The following is a 14,058-nucleotide window of genomic DNA, read 5'->3' on the forward strand; positions in this document are numbered from 1 at the left end:
CATGCGCGGCAGTTCCGCGCGTGTGCGTTTCGAACAACTGCGGCAGCCAGGCTGCTGGCTCTCCCCCACCCCCGGAGGCGGTCCCTGACCAGATGAAGGTTGGGGACCTCTGCTCTAAGTCACCATGGCTAGTAATCATGACAGACTTATCCTCCATGAATCCATTTAATCCTCCTTTTAAAACTGTTTATTCCTGTGGCTATCACTATGTCCTCTGGCAGAAAATTCCACATTTTAATCTGTGTAGAGAAGTATTTCTTTTGGTCTGTTCTGGACCTACTGCCCATCAGCTTCATTGGATTTCCTCAAAATCTAGTATTTTGGGAGAGGGAGGAAAAAGTTATTGGACCTTTCATGCATGGTTTTTCCCTCACTCCCATAGGACACGTCAGATTTTTTTCTTCCATTCATAGAATCATAGAATAATAGAGTTGGAATAATAGAGTTCCAAAGATGGAGAACCCACCACGTTCTGAGGAAGCCTGTTCCACTGAGAAATGGCTCTTAACTGTCAGGAACATTTCCTTCCCTTCAGCACTCAGTTCACCTTCTGGTTGTGGCTTCTTTGTGTTTCTTTTTCAGACTGGTTATTCTCACTTTTTTTGCTTCAAAGCCGAAAAGAACTGAAAAGCATAAAGACTCCCTCTTATTACCCCCCCTCCTTTTTCCTGCCATTGGAGATTGAGGCCACTCTTCCACGGCCCTCATTGAATTGTTTTATCCTAGTATGCACTTTCTTCCATCTTCCTCACACCTTCCTCGGTGCTTCCTTTTTTAAGTATATGAAGTTTTTAATAAAACAAACGGGGAGTTAAGCAATATATGAGGTGGTTGCTAAAGTTACCCTGAAAAGGAGCCTATCCTGTGAGGTGACCCCTCCCCTCAGGTTCTGCTGGGGCAGAAATACCCACTAAGATCAGGGCAGCCTTAAGTACCCTGGAGGCCCCCAGGGGTCACTGGTCAGATATTGCAGCCCAACTGGGTTGGGGATCATGTTCCAACTCACAGCCACCCTGCTCCCTTTGCAAGTCACACAATTCTTGTCCCTCATGAGCCACCAGCAACAAGACTGAGATGCCCCACACTGGTTCAAAGGATCAATCTCTTGGGAGTCTTCTTTGCTGGGGGTGGGTGTCAACAACAGCCCTCCCCACTCAAAGGCTTGGGCCCAGCACATGCACCCCCTCCTCCCAGACACCCAGGCTATTTGTCCTTCCTCTCCCCAAACCAAGGTATATATTCTATACAAGCCCTTTTCCCCGCGTCTCTGTCAAGATGCCTGTCTAAGAGCTTTCACGATGTGCTGATCTCTATCCTGATTCTCCAGATAAAGACTTTTGCTTAAAGCGTCAACCTGAAGCCCGAGAGTGAGGTCTGTGTGAAACTGCTGGGTCTCAACCGCTTGGTTCCTGACAACAGGGAAGGTGCTCCAACCCCTGAATCATCTTTGTTGCCCTTCTCTGTACTTTTGCCAGGTCTGCAATGTCCTTTTTGAGATACAGGGACCACAACGGAACATAATATACCAAATAAGGCCAAACCTTAGATCTGCATATCGGTATTAAAATATTCCCCATCCCTTTCTTAATAATCTCTAACATAGAGGTTGTTTTTTTTCTCTCTCTGCTGCAGCACACTGGATTGACACTTGCAGTGAAATATCCCCAGGTATTTCCTAACCCAGAGTTGTCAACTCTAGAAATCAAGTACTTTTTGCACTGGGTGATCCAATCTTTTTAAAGGGTCTGTCACAGACTGATTTCCAAAGGTGACATCTTCAGGAAAGTCCCATCATCATCAAACTTGAAATAATCTGACTAAATTAGCTGACTAACATCTTCCTTGTGGTACATGATGTGGGTCAGGCATTAGACATTAGACAACCGATTCAATCTTCACTTTCCATATTTGGCCATGGAAAGTTAGGGAAGTTAGACCTCAACAATACAGTAGAAAGGCCAATAAATGTGCCTGAATGATAGCACCCCAGTTAGTTACTTCTCTGCTTCTCTCCCCTGCAGTGGATTTATAAAAAAGATATCATAGCACACCATCCAATCTGTGAATAAAAAGAGGCGTTATTGGAAAAAATCAACAGAGCAGCTTGACATAAGGAGTCCTTGCGTTCATTTTTAGTTATTCCCAGTTCCTTATTCTTTGCTTGAACCAAAAGTATTGATGCTATGTAAACATCTCCGTACCTAAAAAAAAAGTTTGGATTACACCGAACCATACACTTCTGGAATGAACTCTGTAGACTGTAACCTGCAAGCTGCCATACAGGGGAGTTAGTTCTAAAGCCTGATTTCTGTACACAGTAATTTTGCAAACAACAACAAAAACCCTCAAACAGACTAGGCCCTGGACCAGGGAAATGTTACTTTTAGAGCAAAAGTACTCTAAAAAAAATCTACCTTTTCATTCAATCAGTAAATGGATTACAAAATAAGATAACAAATCAGTAAGCAGATTAGATATGGAAACATTTGGATTTAACAGGCAAGATTCCTAGTACAACAGAGGGAAAAACCAAGAACAATGCAACCAAGCGTATCTGTTTAAGGCAACACGACAAGCATTTCAGGAAAGACTTTATCTTTAAAGGAAGTTACCGTCACATCAAAACTATACTCCTGCAACAGTCTCCAACTGAACAACTCTATTGGGCACATTTCCCAAAATGATAGAGGTGCAGGGACTTTCCTAATCCCTCCAGCAAACCATTCCATGATGTAGGGAACATGTAGGGTTTCCAATTCTATTCTGGGAAATATCTGGTGATTTTGGGACTGGAGACTGGGGAAGGGAAGACCTTGGAGGGTGGTAGGGGGGACATCAGCAAGAGCATTCTGGGTCTACCCTCCGAGGAAGCAGTTTTTTTCCATGGGAACTCATCTTCTGCTTATCACATGAGAATGCACTTTGAATAAGAGTCAGGCAACAATGAGAGTGGTGGCTTTTGAACAATATTTCCCAATGTGGGCTCCATATTAGACATTCTTATATACAATATCAGTTGGAGCTTCACTTTCTAGTTTTTTTTACCACCTAGCAAGCCCTAATATTACCGTATTTGCCGGCGTGTAAGACAACTGAGCGTATAAGACGACCCCCCCAACATTTCCACTCAAAATATAGAGTTTGTTATATACCTGGCCCGCCCCTGCATCTCCTTGTGACCGGCACTAGTGTGCATGTGCGAGCTCTGCGTAGACAAGGGGCGGGCCGGAGCGCTGCTGCTTCCTGCTGAGCAGAACAGGCTGGTCACGCTGAAAAGGCTGGCACCCCTGTCTCGCTGCTGATGCTCGCTGCAGCCACGCTGGATACTGCGCGATACTGGATGGTATGTAGAAAGCTGTGGGCGGGCATCGGGAGGCCACTATGGGCAGCTATGTCTATCCCAACTGAAGTGCACCTGGCGTATAGGACAACCCCCCCACTTGGAGGCATGTTTTTCAGGGGGGGAAAGTAGTCTCATATGCCAGCAAATACAGTATATATTTCTGCATTGTTCAAGTGCGTTTAAACTTATTTGAGCATTGAGGAAGACCCTCTCCAGGGGTTGAAACATGCCTGATTTTTGGTCCTTATATGTTCCATGTGTCAATACTGATTCTTTACTTGCTATACAACAGTATATACAACTGAGATTTTATCAGTGTTTTAAGCTTTTATTATATGCATGTGATTATAATAATATCTGGATTTTAATCTTTTCATTGCAGCTTAATCTTTAGGTTCCTAACTTGTCTTGTCAGGTTGGGTTTTTGTTTCACTTTTTGATTATTTACTGCCAGCCATTTAAACCTAACAGCCTGGTAGGTCTGCGCATCAGCAATTAGGTTTAAATGGCTCCATAAGGAAGGCCGAGCGTTAAATAATTGAGGTTTTTGAACTCTGGTGCTGGAGAAGACTCTTGCGAGTCCCTTGGACTGCAAGGCGAACAAACTGGTCAGTCCTAGAGGAGATCAGCCCTGACTGCTCCTTAGAAGGCCAGATCCTGAAGATGAAACTCAAATACTTTGGCCACCTCATGAGAAGGGAGCGATGCTGGGAGCGATCGAGGGCAAAAGAAGAAGGGGACGACAGAGAATGAGGTGGCTGGATGGAGTCACTGAAGCAGTCGATGTGAACTTAAATGGACTCCGGGGTATGGTAGAAGACAGGAAGGCCTGGAGGATCATTGTCCATGGGTTTGCGATGGGTTGGACACGACTTCACACCTAACAACAACAAGAACAGCAACAACATTTAACCTGTGGGTTTTGCTCCCTCTTGCTTCCAAGCAGGGAGAAGTAAAAGATACCGCTGAAAAGGCTCACAGCCATCTCAGCCTCACAGGGATGGCTGCACCCACTCTGCTGTTTGGCTGTCATGGTTGCAAGCTATTTAACTCCTTCATTTTCCTCTTCCCCACTTGGCAGAAGGGAAATGGAGGACTTACATTGAATGCACTCATAAGAGTTCCATAGGGAATGGGCACACTCATTCCACTGCTGTGCTGTCATGGCAGCAAGGTATGCAAGCACTCTCTTTTTCCCTCTCCCCACTTGTGGGGAGGGAAAGGCCAGGCTGAAAAGGATTGTAGGAATGAGACCCCAACAGGAGGTGTGTCCACCTACCCTCTCTAGGGCTCTCATGGCTGCGATTCTTTTCAGTCCTCTATTTCGCTCCTCCCCCAAGTAGGGAAAAGGAACAGTTTAAATGGTTTGCGACAGCCCTTGGACATGTGGGGAAGTGAAACACATGGCTTAAATGGCTGCCAGCCATTTAACCCTTCTTGGGTGATCCCCCCTTTCTCCCAGCCAGAGCCTAGGAGAAAAAATATCCAAACTAGCCAGTTCGGTTGGGGGATTTTTGTTTGTCTTCAGTTTAGTGTTCAGTTCAGGATCGCCCAGAACCCTGAATTGAACCACAATTTTCCAGTTCGTGCCTGTCCCTCGAGCCAAAAGTTAGGTCAAGATGCAGGTGCAAAGACCTTTATTCTACTGCAGTATCTTGTTATGGAAATTGACTCCAGGGCCCATTCTGTACACCTAGGATAATGCACTTTCAATGTGCTTTGGCAGCTGGATTCCTGTGCAGAACAGGAAAATCAACTTCTAAAGTGCATTGAATGTGCATTATCGATTGTGTGCAGAATAGGCCCTGGTCTTACAACTGGTTTTCACACATGCAACTAGTGCCACTGGACTGCTAGCTGCTCTTGATAACATTTAACCTTAATATTTGGGACATTGATTCCCAAGAATCAAAGTACTGAATTCAAAGGCTAAAACACAAAGTCTACAAGGCTTAAAATGTTACCTGCCTGGCAAAGCAACCTGCTCTGGATAGCCATACTAACCCAATCTTCTCATGTCTCAGAAGCTGAGGGTTGGCCTTTGTTGGTATATTGGATGGGAGACTACCAAGGAAGTCCGGAGTTGCTACAAAGAGGGGGCCAATGGCAAATTACCTCTGAACGTTTCTTGTTTTGAAAACCCTATGGAACTGCCTTATGTTGGCTGTGATTTGAGGACAAAAAAAGAGGCAAAGAACAATAGCACTTTGGGTGTCCTTGACCACTGATTTAGCTGAAGATGTAGTCATGAAGAGGTAAACACACATACTCTACTGCAGCTATTATCTAAAAGTGTGTGAATCAGTAATCTAGGAATTGAAACACATGAAAGGGAGGATCAACTGAATGATAGAATTGTCATTTCTTCTGAATTCAAACAAAAGTGACCTTCACTGGGACACCACAGCTGTTCATTCAGCAATTATAGACAATAGAGAATCTTAACTGAGATTACATTTTTAGTATTAGTATTATTGTGGCTGCTGGCTAAACTAAACTGCTGATATAATTGTTAGAAGAGTCTCCCTCCTGGCTCTCCTGGGGATTTGGAGAAGCTGATCCCTTCCAGCTGAGAGGAAGGTAGATTTGTATGTGTATAAAGAAACAGAAACACTTTGGAAACAGAGGAAGAGCTATGAGTCAGCTGAAGAAATCTCGCTCTTTCATTCTCTTTCTTTTTCTCTGGATCTTATATGGAGTAATGTATCTGCTGCCTTGTAGGAATGCTTCTTTGCCTCCACCAGTGTTCTGCTTGTATACTTGTAAATAAAGAAAATATTACGAAGACCAGGCATGTTTCCAGTGTGCTGTCATCCAAAGGGAGCCAACCCAGGTAAGTGTTGCCTTCAGAACTTCAAATTTGCTCAGAGAAGAGAACAATGTCTTTCTTTTAACAAGATTGAAATTTGCTTATTTATTATTAATTGAACTGTTATGCTACTGCTCCTATTAATTCAGGCTTTCTCAACCAGGATTTCATGAAACCTTGGGGTTTCTTTATGGCCCTGGGTTTCCACAATGGGTGGGAGTTAATTTTTAAAATATATTTTCTTTAAATTTGTTAAACATTTATTAGGTGATATGACCTAATGACTTATCTACCCCCTCCCAAAATTGTCATTGACGGGCTGGGAGAGGATGGGAAGGGGATGGGCATGTACACAGCTATGCCTCCCAACCATATTCTACATGATGGTGCCACTTCTGGGATTTCTTAAAGCCTGAAGTATGTCTCAGGGGATTCTCAATGGTAAAAAATTTGAGAAAGGCTGTATTAACTTTCATGGTTTGTAGCCACTCGTCATGTAGGTGCATTGCTGAAATGTTGGGTATTCCTTCCTCATTTGGGGGTGAAATTCCCCACCCGCTGATCAGCTGATCTACAGCAGAAAGATGGAACTTGGTCATGGGGCACCCCCACCACACCAGGGGGTCTGGAATTCCTAGGTGGCAGGGATGCTCACCTCCAGCTGGGACCAGGAGATCCCACTTCTGGGGTATCTCAAAGCCTGAAGAATATTTCAGGGATTTCTCAATGGTAAAAAAGTTGAGAAAAGCTGACATAGGGGCAGTAATTGTAAGGGTGTTTCTGCACAAGGACCAATGTTGCCAATTGGTTCCACAAAGCGGAAACGCTATTTTTAAAAGTGCAAGCTTGGCGTTACACATACCTGCCTTTGTAGTGGAATCCAGTAGCGTTTCAATCGTTTCCCACAGGTTTTCGGTCTCGCAAAAATCGCTAGAAAGGAAGCAATTTTTTCTGTGCTTTGTCCCGCCCCTGGCCGTCAATCAAACGGACAGCCAATGGGCGGTTGTTATCATGCTCCCGAAAAGTCCCTTTCCCTTTAAGAACAGTTTTTTTTTAAAAAGAAAAAAAATGTCGATCACTTCGCCGGAAGTTTGGAGGAGAGAGCCTGGGGGAAGGACTTTGTTGGAACCGCAACAATGGGAGCACACAGTCTTTTTCGCTAGTGTTGCAGATTGTTTGCAAGAGTGTAGCGCTTTTCGGAGGGTGAATCCACTTTTCCCGATTTCCCTTTAAGCGCTACAACAAATCGCTTTTTGCGGGACTGTTTCAGGAGTGTTGCAGATTGTGTGTGACGTTTTGTGGAACTGCAAATTAGTAGTGTTTACAATTTGCAACCCTTCTGCTACATTAAAGTCGTGCGGAAAGTTTTTGCCAACCAATGTTTTCATGTTTGATTGTAACACACAACTGTTTTTTATTTACTTTGATATTGAATTGAACTGAAGAACATACATTTCTTCAAGCAAATTTTGCTATCAATTAAATATTTTCATTGAAGGAAGAAACTGTGAAAAGTTTATGAATTATTGGATGTTTATTATTATTAGTAATTACTGCCACACATCATTTTTCTTTGTTTTCCACCTGGAGCCTGGCATCCCTGCACTTCCATAGGATCCAAAGCCAGAGCGTCACCCCTCCCAGGTAGTCCTCTTCTCCAGGGGGATTGATCTATATCGCCTGCAAATGACATACAATTCCAGCAAATCCCCAGGTCCCAACTGGAGGCTGGCATCCTGCAACCTCTCTGGAGCACAATGCCACAGAGTTCCCCCCTCCCAAATAAGCCCTTTCAGCTCCAAGTGTCCCCTCACCAAAACAGCCATTTTTTCCCCTTGGGGAGCTGATCTCTATAGTCTGCAGATGACTCCCTAAACAAAATATACAGAGATAGTGCAGCAAGGGAAGTGCAGCCAGAAGCAAACCTCCTGGAAACAAATGAAAGGGGTGAGAAGAGCCGGAAAACCAAAGTGTGAAAGACACCGGATTCTGCAGGCCTGCAACCCAGCTGAGTCATGGACTTCATACCAGTCTTTGAGGAGAGAGGATGGATGTGGAACACTTGGCTAATTATGACTATTTTTTGAGTGGAGGTAAATTTAAACTGAAACTGGAATACCACTATAAGCCCTGGAAACTTCCCCAAAATAAGAGAGGATTGTAACTTCCTATGAGGTTACATTATGACATTTTGTTTCTGCCGGTTACCTCAGTGTGTCTCAGAACAATGCATAGAATACGGTTTGTATTTTCTTTTAAAAAATACTCAGTTCCTGTAGTGAGTGGTGCTTGCATGTACGCGTACAGATAGATACCTAAGAACCTATCAAGAGTAGCATGTAGAAAGCTTAGCCTCAAGCAGATATGTGGTAGCTGTTGCCAGCAGTAGCATACTTTACCATCAGGAAACCTGCTGGAGAAACTTATTTAATTGCTTCCTCTTATGATTTCCAATGTACATTTTATTTTTGCTACTTGAATATTTTCTCAAATGGTCAGATAACCTGTATTCATATGTATCCATTTATTTCAGGGTAATGTGCCAGCTGTACCTGGAATCTAGGGATGCTGGGACAGAAACAAGTGCATTCCTCTAATAAGAGCAATTTGGTTCTGCAGATTCCTCTACAAAAGCTGCTTTCTGAGAGACATAAGACATGAAAACAGCTCATCCGACTGCCGTAATTTTGTGTGAAGTGGAGCTCTGGGATTGATTTAAGTGGATTATCATCTCTACATCAAACTTTTTTTCTGCTGGTCTTCCCAGCTCTGAGATCAGCCTTGAATTTCAGTGGAAGATGACCAAGAGTAACCTGTCCGAGGACACTCTACTTATTGTCTACATTGCTATTGAGGCCCTAACAGCGGTGCTTGCCACCTTGGGAAATGCTCTGGTAATCTGGGTGGTGAAACTGATCCCAGCCAACCAGAATACTACTTTTTACTTCATTGTGTCTCTGGCCCTGGCTGATATTGCTGTTGGGATTCTTGTTATTCCATTGGCCATTGTAGTGAGTTTGGGGATTACAATGCACTTCTATGCTTGCCTCCTTGTCTGCAGCCTGTTGATGGTTTTTTCTCATGCATCCATCTTGTCCTTGATGGCCATCGCAATTGATCGGTATTTGAGAGTAAAGCTTCCCACACAGTGAGTATCGTTACATTGTGGCAATAGATGTCATTCCAGAATGTTGTAGCATGTGTCTTGTGTCAATACTGTCATGGCTCCTGTAGTTTTCCTCTCTGTTCTTTCTTCCAGTCCTCATAGGTTCAGCAATTAATCTGCCTACAATCTCAGTAACTATGGCATCAGTAGAGATAGATTCAAGTGGGTAGCCGTGTTGGTCTGAAGCAGCACAATAAAACAAAATCAGAGTCCAGTGGCACCTTTAAGACCAACAAAGATTTATTTAAGGCCTTAATTTTGTTTTATGGCATCAGTGTTAGGGTTCGTGTCAGAAATATACTAAACAAAATCTACTCCATTCAATAGCCATTTTAAATATATTCAGTTCAAACTCTGATATCAAGGCAGGCTTGATGGTGGTAGATGATACACTAGGAAGAGTATATTCCAATTACAAAAAAATAAAAATAAATAAATAAAGAGCAAATACTTAAGGGGAGCTAGCTCTTCCCATCTTTTCTTGCTGTCCTTCATACAGTGTGTGTTTGCCTCAGCAAATTTCAGTAGCTAAGCTGAAAGAAATGAAGGAGAGTGAGACAAAACAAGGCAGGGAATTGGGTTGTGCATGAGCTTGAAGGAAAAATCCCTTGGGTGAGGAGTGAAGTGAAGTCCTGGGGCATTTATTCCAAATGCTGGTTGTGGGGGTAGGGTTACAGATGGAAATATGCTTCCCTTTGAAACCTGGAAATGATAAAGACATTCATTTCATTATTCAACTAGATTTACTTGCAATGTTGAAGTAAAGTAAATTCATAAGAGCTAAATCCCAAGCAAGGTGTTTTCAGCACAGTCTGCTGTTGGCAGAGTTTGAACCTGCAGAAAGAGCAGACCACCCAATAGCAATAGTTTTTATTAAGAAGAGAAACTATATATAGAAAGAGGAGAGAAGATACCCAACTAAATGTAGGCATTCTGTTCAACAACAGTTCTGAAAGCAAGCTGGGAGGAAGTATGCTCAAAAAGCAGAGAGTCTTCTGTTGAGCCAATGAGGAGATAATTTGAAAATTATCCAGAAGTTCCTCTCCTATGTTAAATATACATCTCCTCCTGTGCCCCCTGCAGGACACCCTTTATATCCTGCTCAATGATGCACACTGCAGATCTTTCACATTCCAACAAGAGCTGTCTTTCCCATGTCCAATTGTTTCATAGAATTGGAAGGAACCTCCAGGGTCATCTTGTCAAATTCCACACAGAATGCAGATAATTCACAACTACCCGTATTTGCCGGCGTATAAGACGACTGGGTGTATAAGACGACCCCCCAACATTTCCACTCTAAATATAGAGTTTGTTACATTACGTTACAGTACTGAAGTGCACCCGGCGTATAGGACGACCCCCCCCACTTGAAGGCATGTTTTTCAGGGGGGAAAAGTAGTCTTATACGCCAGCAAATACTGTATCTGCCTTCCCACAGTGACCCCAATTCCATGCCCAGATGATGCCCCCACAAAACAACCAGAACCCCTGGCCAGTCTGGCCTGGAGGAAATTCACCATCTGACCCCAAAGTGATGATCAGCATTTCCCTGGGCATGCAAGAAAGTCCCACAAGAGCCAAACATGGACACAATCCCTTCTGCACAGCCACTTACAATCTGCCTAAATTCATAGAATCAGCATTTTTGTGTGGTGGCTATCTAGCCTCTGCTTAAAAACTTCCAAAGAAAGAAAACCCACCACCTCCGGAGGACGCCTGTTCTATTGAGGAACCGCTCTGTCAGGAACTTCTGGATCTTTTGCTGAATTTTTAAAAATTAATTTCATCCCATTGGTTCTGATTCTACCCTCTGGGGCAACAGAAAACAACGAAATTAATTAATCAAAATAAACAACAGTCATTTTAATCTTTCTGTTTGTTTGTTTTGACAATAAATTGGCAAGAATGACTATTATTCTCCTTGTGTTTTTTTTATTTGAATTTTATAGTTTACTAATCCCTCTAAGCCCAGAATAAGTGTCCTAAATCCCAAACTGCCTTTAACCTTCCCACCAAAGACAGACGGGGCTGATCTTTTTATTTCCCTGGTGTTTCTCTCTCCCACACACACTGCCATCCATAATGTACTTTTACCTATTTGTCACATTCTTTCATACTCCTCCTGCTATTTCCTGTACCATAGTGTTTTTTTCTTTGCTCTTTGCTACTCTTTCTCCTTAATTTTCACTGGCTAGGGACCAGGAGAGGCAAGTTGCCATTTGACTTCACAGGGTCATGGGCTAGGAAGAAAGGTGATCATGGGGGGGGGGGTCTGGGGAGGAGCCACTGAACTTAGGAAAAGCAAGTCATCTCTTTGGTTGATTGGCTTTGTTGTATGAACAGGGAAGGGTTAAGGATGACTGGAGCTTATTGATCTGTACCACCTGGGATATCCCAAGTTCAGTAAGGCAGGAGTGGAGAAGTACATACAATATTAAGGTTGCATTTAGGTGTGGGTGATCACAACAGATTTAATGCAACTTGATTTCAATAAAATAATTGTGCTTTAAGATGTTTCAAGACCTGACTATAAAAGAATCGAAGCTGATGCGTGTGCTTGTTTTTTCTTCTTCTTCAAAATAGGTACAGGACAATTGTCACAAGGAGGAGAATCTGGATGGCTCTGGGAATTTGCTGGTTCATCTCTCTCTTGGTGGGCCTTATGCCCATGTTTGGATGGAACCAAAGGAACCCCCAAAACCCCAGCTACTTGGAATGTTATTACCAAGATGTGATGAATATAGATTATGTGGTATACTTCAGCTTCTTTTCCTGGATCCTTGTTCCACTACTGATCATGTGCATCCTCTATGCAAAGGTCTTCTATATCATCCAAACAAAGCTGAAGCAAAATGCAACATCCATCAAAGGATCAAGAATATTTTATAGAAGGGAGTTTAGAACAGCCAAATCTTTGGCCCTGGTCCTTTTTCTGTTCATTGTGTGCTGGGTGCCACTGTGCATTTTGAATTCCATTTCACGTTTCTGCCAGTCATGTAGAATACCCCAGGCATTGTTATATGTAGCCATTCTGCTCTCCCATGCCAATTCAGCCATGAATCCCATTGTTTATGCCCTCAGGATCAACAAGTTCAGAAAAACCTATATCCTGATTTTGAAAACTTACATCTTGCAAATGAAACAGGAACCGGATGTGCCTGGGGCTGAGAATATTTCAACAGACCAGTTGTCCGAAGATCAGCTGTCAGAAGATAATCTCTGAAACAATGAGTGATTACTCAGCCTCTGAGAGTCAAGTCCATATAATGCCAGTACAGTGTCAACTGCACTGGTTGTCTTATTTGCTTCCAGGCCTAACACTTAGACTGTATCTCCCTCTATGCTCTGTCCTTGGGCAGCCTTTTTTGTTGGTACCCTCATCTAGAATGGTCCACTTGGCAACAGTTTTGTTGTAAGTCCATTTGTCTGGAATGTCCCACCAGAGGTGGGATGGCAAGTACCTTTACATGCCTTTAGTTGCCACATCCAGAAAGCCATGCACAAGTGTTCTGTGCCAGAAAGTTAACTGTTTCAGTGGAGTCAAATCTGTGTGCTGGTTTTTAACTCCCATGTTCTAATTCTGCAGTAATTTTAATTTGCTGGACACTTGTTTGGCCCGTGTGTTGTAGCTTTTGCTGTTTTGTATGTGTTCTGCTGTTTTGTGAATTGAATGTGTGGAGATTAGGTGCATCATAACCATTTTAAATAAACAAATGTCTTTCCTTCTACAAAACAAACAAGAGCCTTCAACCCTACAGAATGTCACTTTCTTAGTTGACATCCTTAGCCGCAGCCAGTCCCTGAGCCCACCTTTTATAGTTCCTTCCTTTCCTCTGTTTTTAGAGGGGAAAGCCAAGAGCCTGGAATCTAGAACATACCTGAAATGGCCATGGGTTGCACATATGATGTGCATCCCCAAACTTTATGTTGTATCTCTGTATTGGAAACCATTTGGGTGAACAATCTGGAAGTATATAAATACATACATAAATAACGTCCCATAACCAGACCAAAGATATCATAGCTGTTGGAACATCCATTTGTCAAACCCAAGAGGGGGTAAAAGACTGAAGAGAGATCCATGAATGATCACATTACTGAAATGGCTTCTGCAAAGCAAGTGAGTTCATGTGGCCAGATCAGATAATGAATTTCGAGGGCAGTCAGGGCTTTATAATCAGGACAGAAACCTCTGTCCAAATGTAGTAGTCTGCACAAGGCTTCTTACCCACTCCTAGTCCGAATAAATCCTTGCAATCCACACAGACTTTGATTTCCACTTTGATTTTAGGTGCTTTACATTTTCCCTCAGCAACATGTATGATTGATCCAGAGTGACCCTAGCTTTCCCCTGTGATGTTCAGAAATGGATATAACCCTTGATATTTGAAAAATCAGCATCAGTAAATGTGCAGATCCCTGCTTTTTGCAAATTAACTTCCTGCCTCATGCCTCCAACACTGAAATAGCAAAGCAGTCTTCCCTGATTGGCCAGGGCATCAGTTCAAAGACTTCCTGGGTCCCAGTTACAAAGCTTCCCTTAAAGTGACTGTGCTTCAAAAGCCCTAACTTCTCGGATTTATTCTGCTCTTCTGCTGACTCCAATCCCCCCCCTTCAAGAAAAGAAAGAAAGAGATTCCAGCTGCACTCGGCTCCCCTCTCCGTTCTGAGCTTTCCCAATTGAGTGCAGAACAATTTCTGTTTCAATGGGGGAGGGCGGGTAGAGGAAAACCCAGT

The 14,058-nt window shown here is 43.1% G+C and overlaps 1 protein-coding gene and 1 long non-coding RNA gene across 7 annotated transcripts in view; one reads left to right on the top strand and one right to left on the bottom strand.

Annotated features, from left to right (window-relative positions):
- On the top strand, positions 1-12,573 carry ADORA3 (adenosine A3 receptor). Of its 2 annotated transcripts, XM_077334895.1 has the most exons (3): positions 1-6,176; positions 8,686-9,300; positions 11,905-12,573. In XM_077334895.1, exons 2-3 carry the CDS (start codon positions 8,951-8,953, stop codon positions 12,542-12,544), a joined length of 990 nt encoding a protein of 329 aa, XP_077191010.1. In that variant the 5' UTR covers positions 1-6,176; positions 8,686-8,950; the 3' UTR covers positions 12,545-12,573. The 2 variants fall into 2 exon arrangements, with proteins under 2 accessions (XP_077191010.1, XP_077191011.1); XM_077334896.1 differs by lacking the exon at positions 1-6,176 and having other exon boundaries at positions 7,348-9,300.
- Positions 9,476-14,058, bottom strand: part of LOC143836090 (uncharacterized) — a 21,778-nt gene continuing 17,195 nt past the window's right edge. For 3 of the 5 annotated variants that reach the window (XR_013230510.1, XR_013230508.1, XR_013230509.1), the window contains one exon: positions 9,476-10,020. This is a non-coding gene — a long non-coding RNA (uncharacterized LOC143836090). Of the gene's footprint in view, positions 10,021-11,021; positions 12,541-14,058 lie in introns of all 5 variants that reach the window. The other 2 variants (XR_013230511.1, XR_013230512.1) reach the window with 2 other exon arrangements.

Source organism: Paroedura picta, chromosome 4 (assembly GCF_049243985.1).
Source record: "Paroedura picta isolate Pp20150507F chromosome 4, Ppicta_v3.0, whole genome shotgun sequence".
Lineage (NCBI taxonomy): Eukaryota > Metazoa > Chordata > Lepidosauria > Squamata > Gekkonidae > Paroedura > Paroedura picta.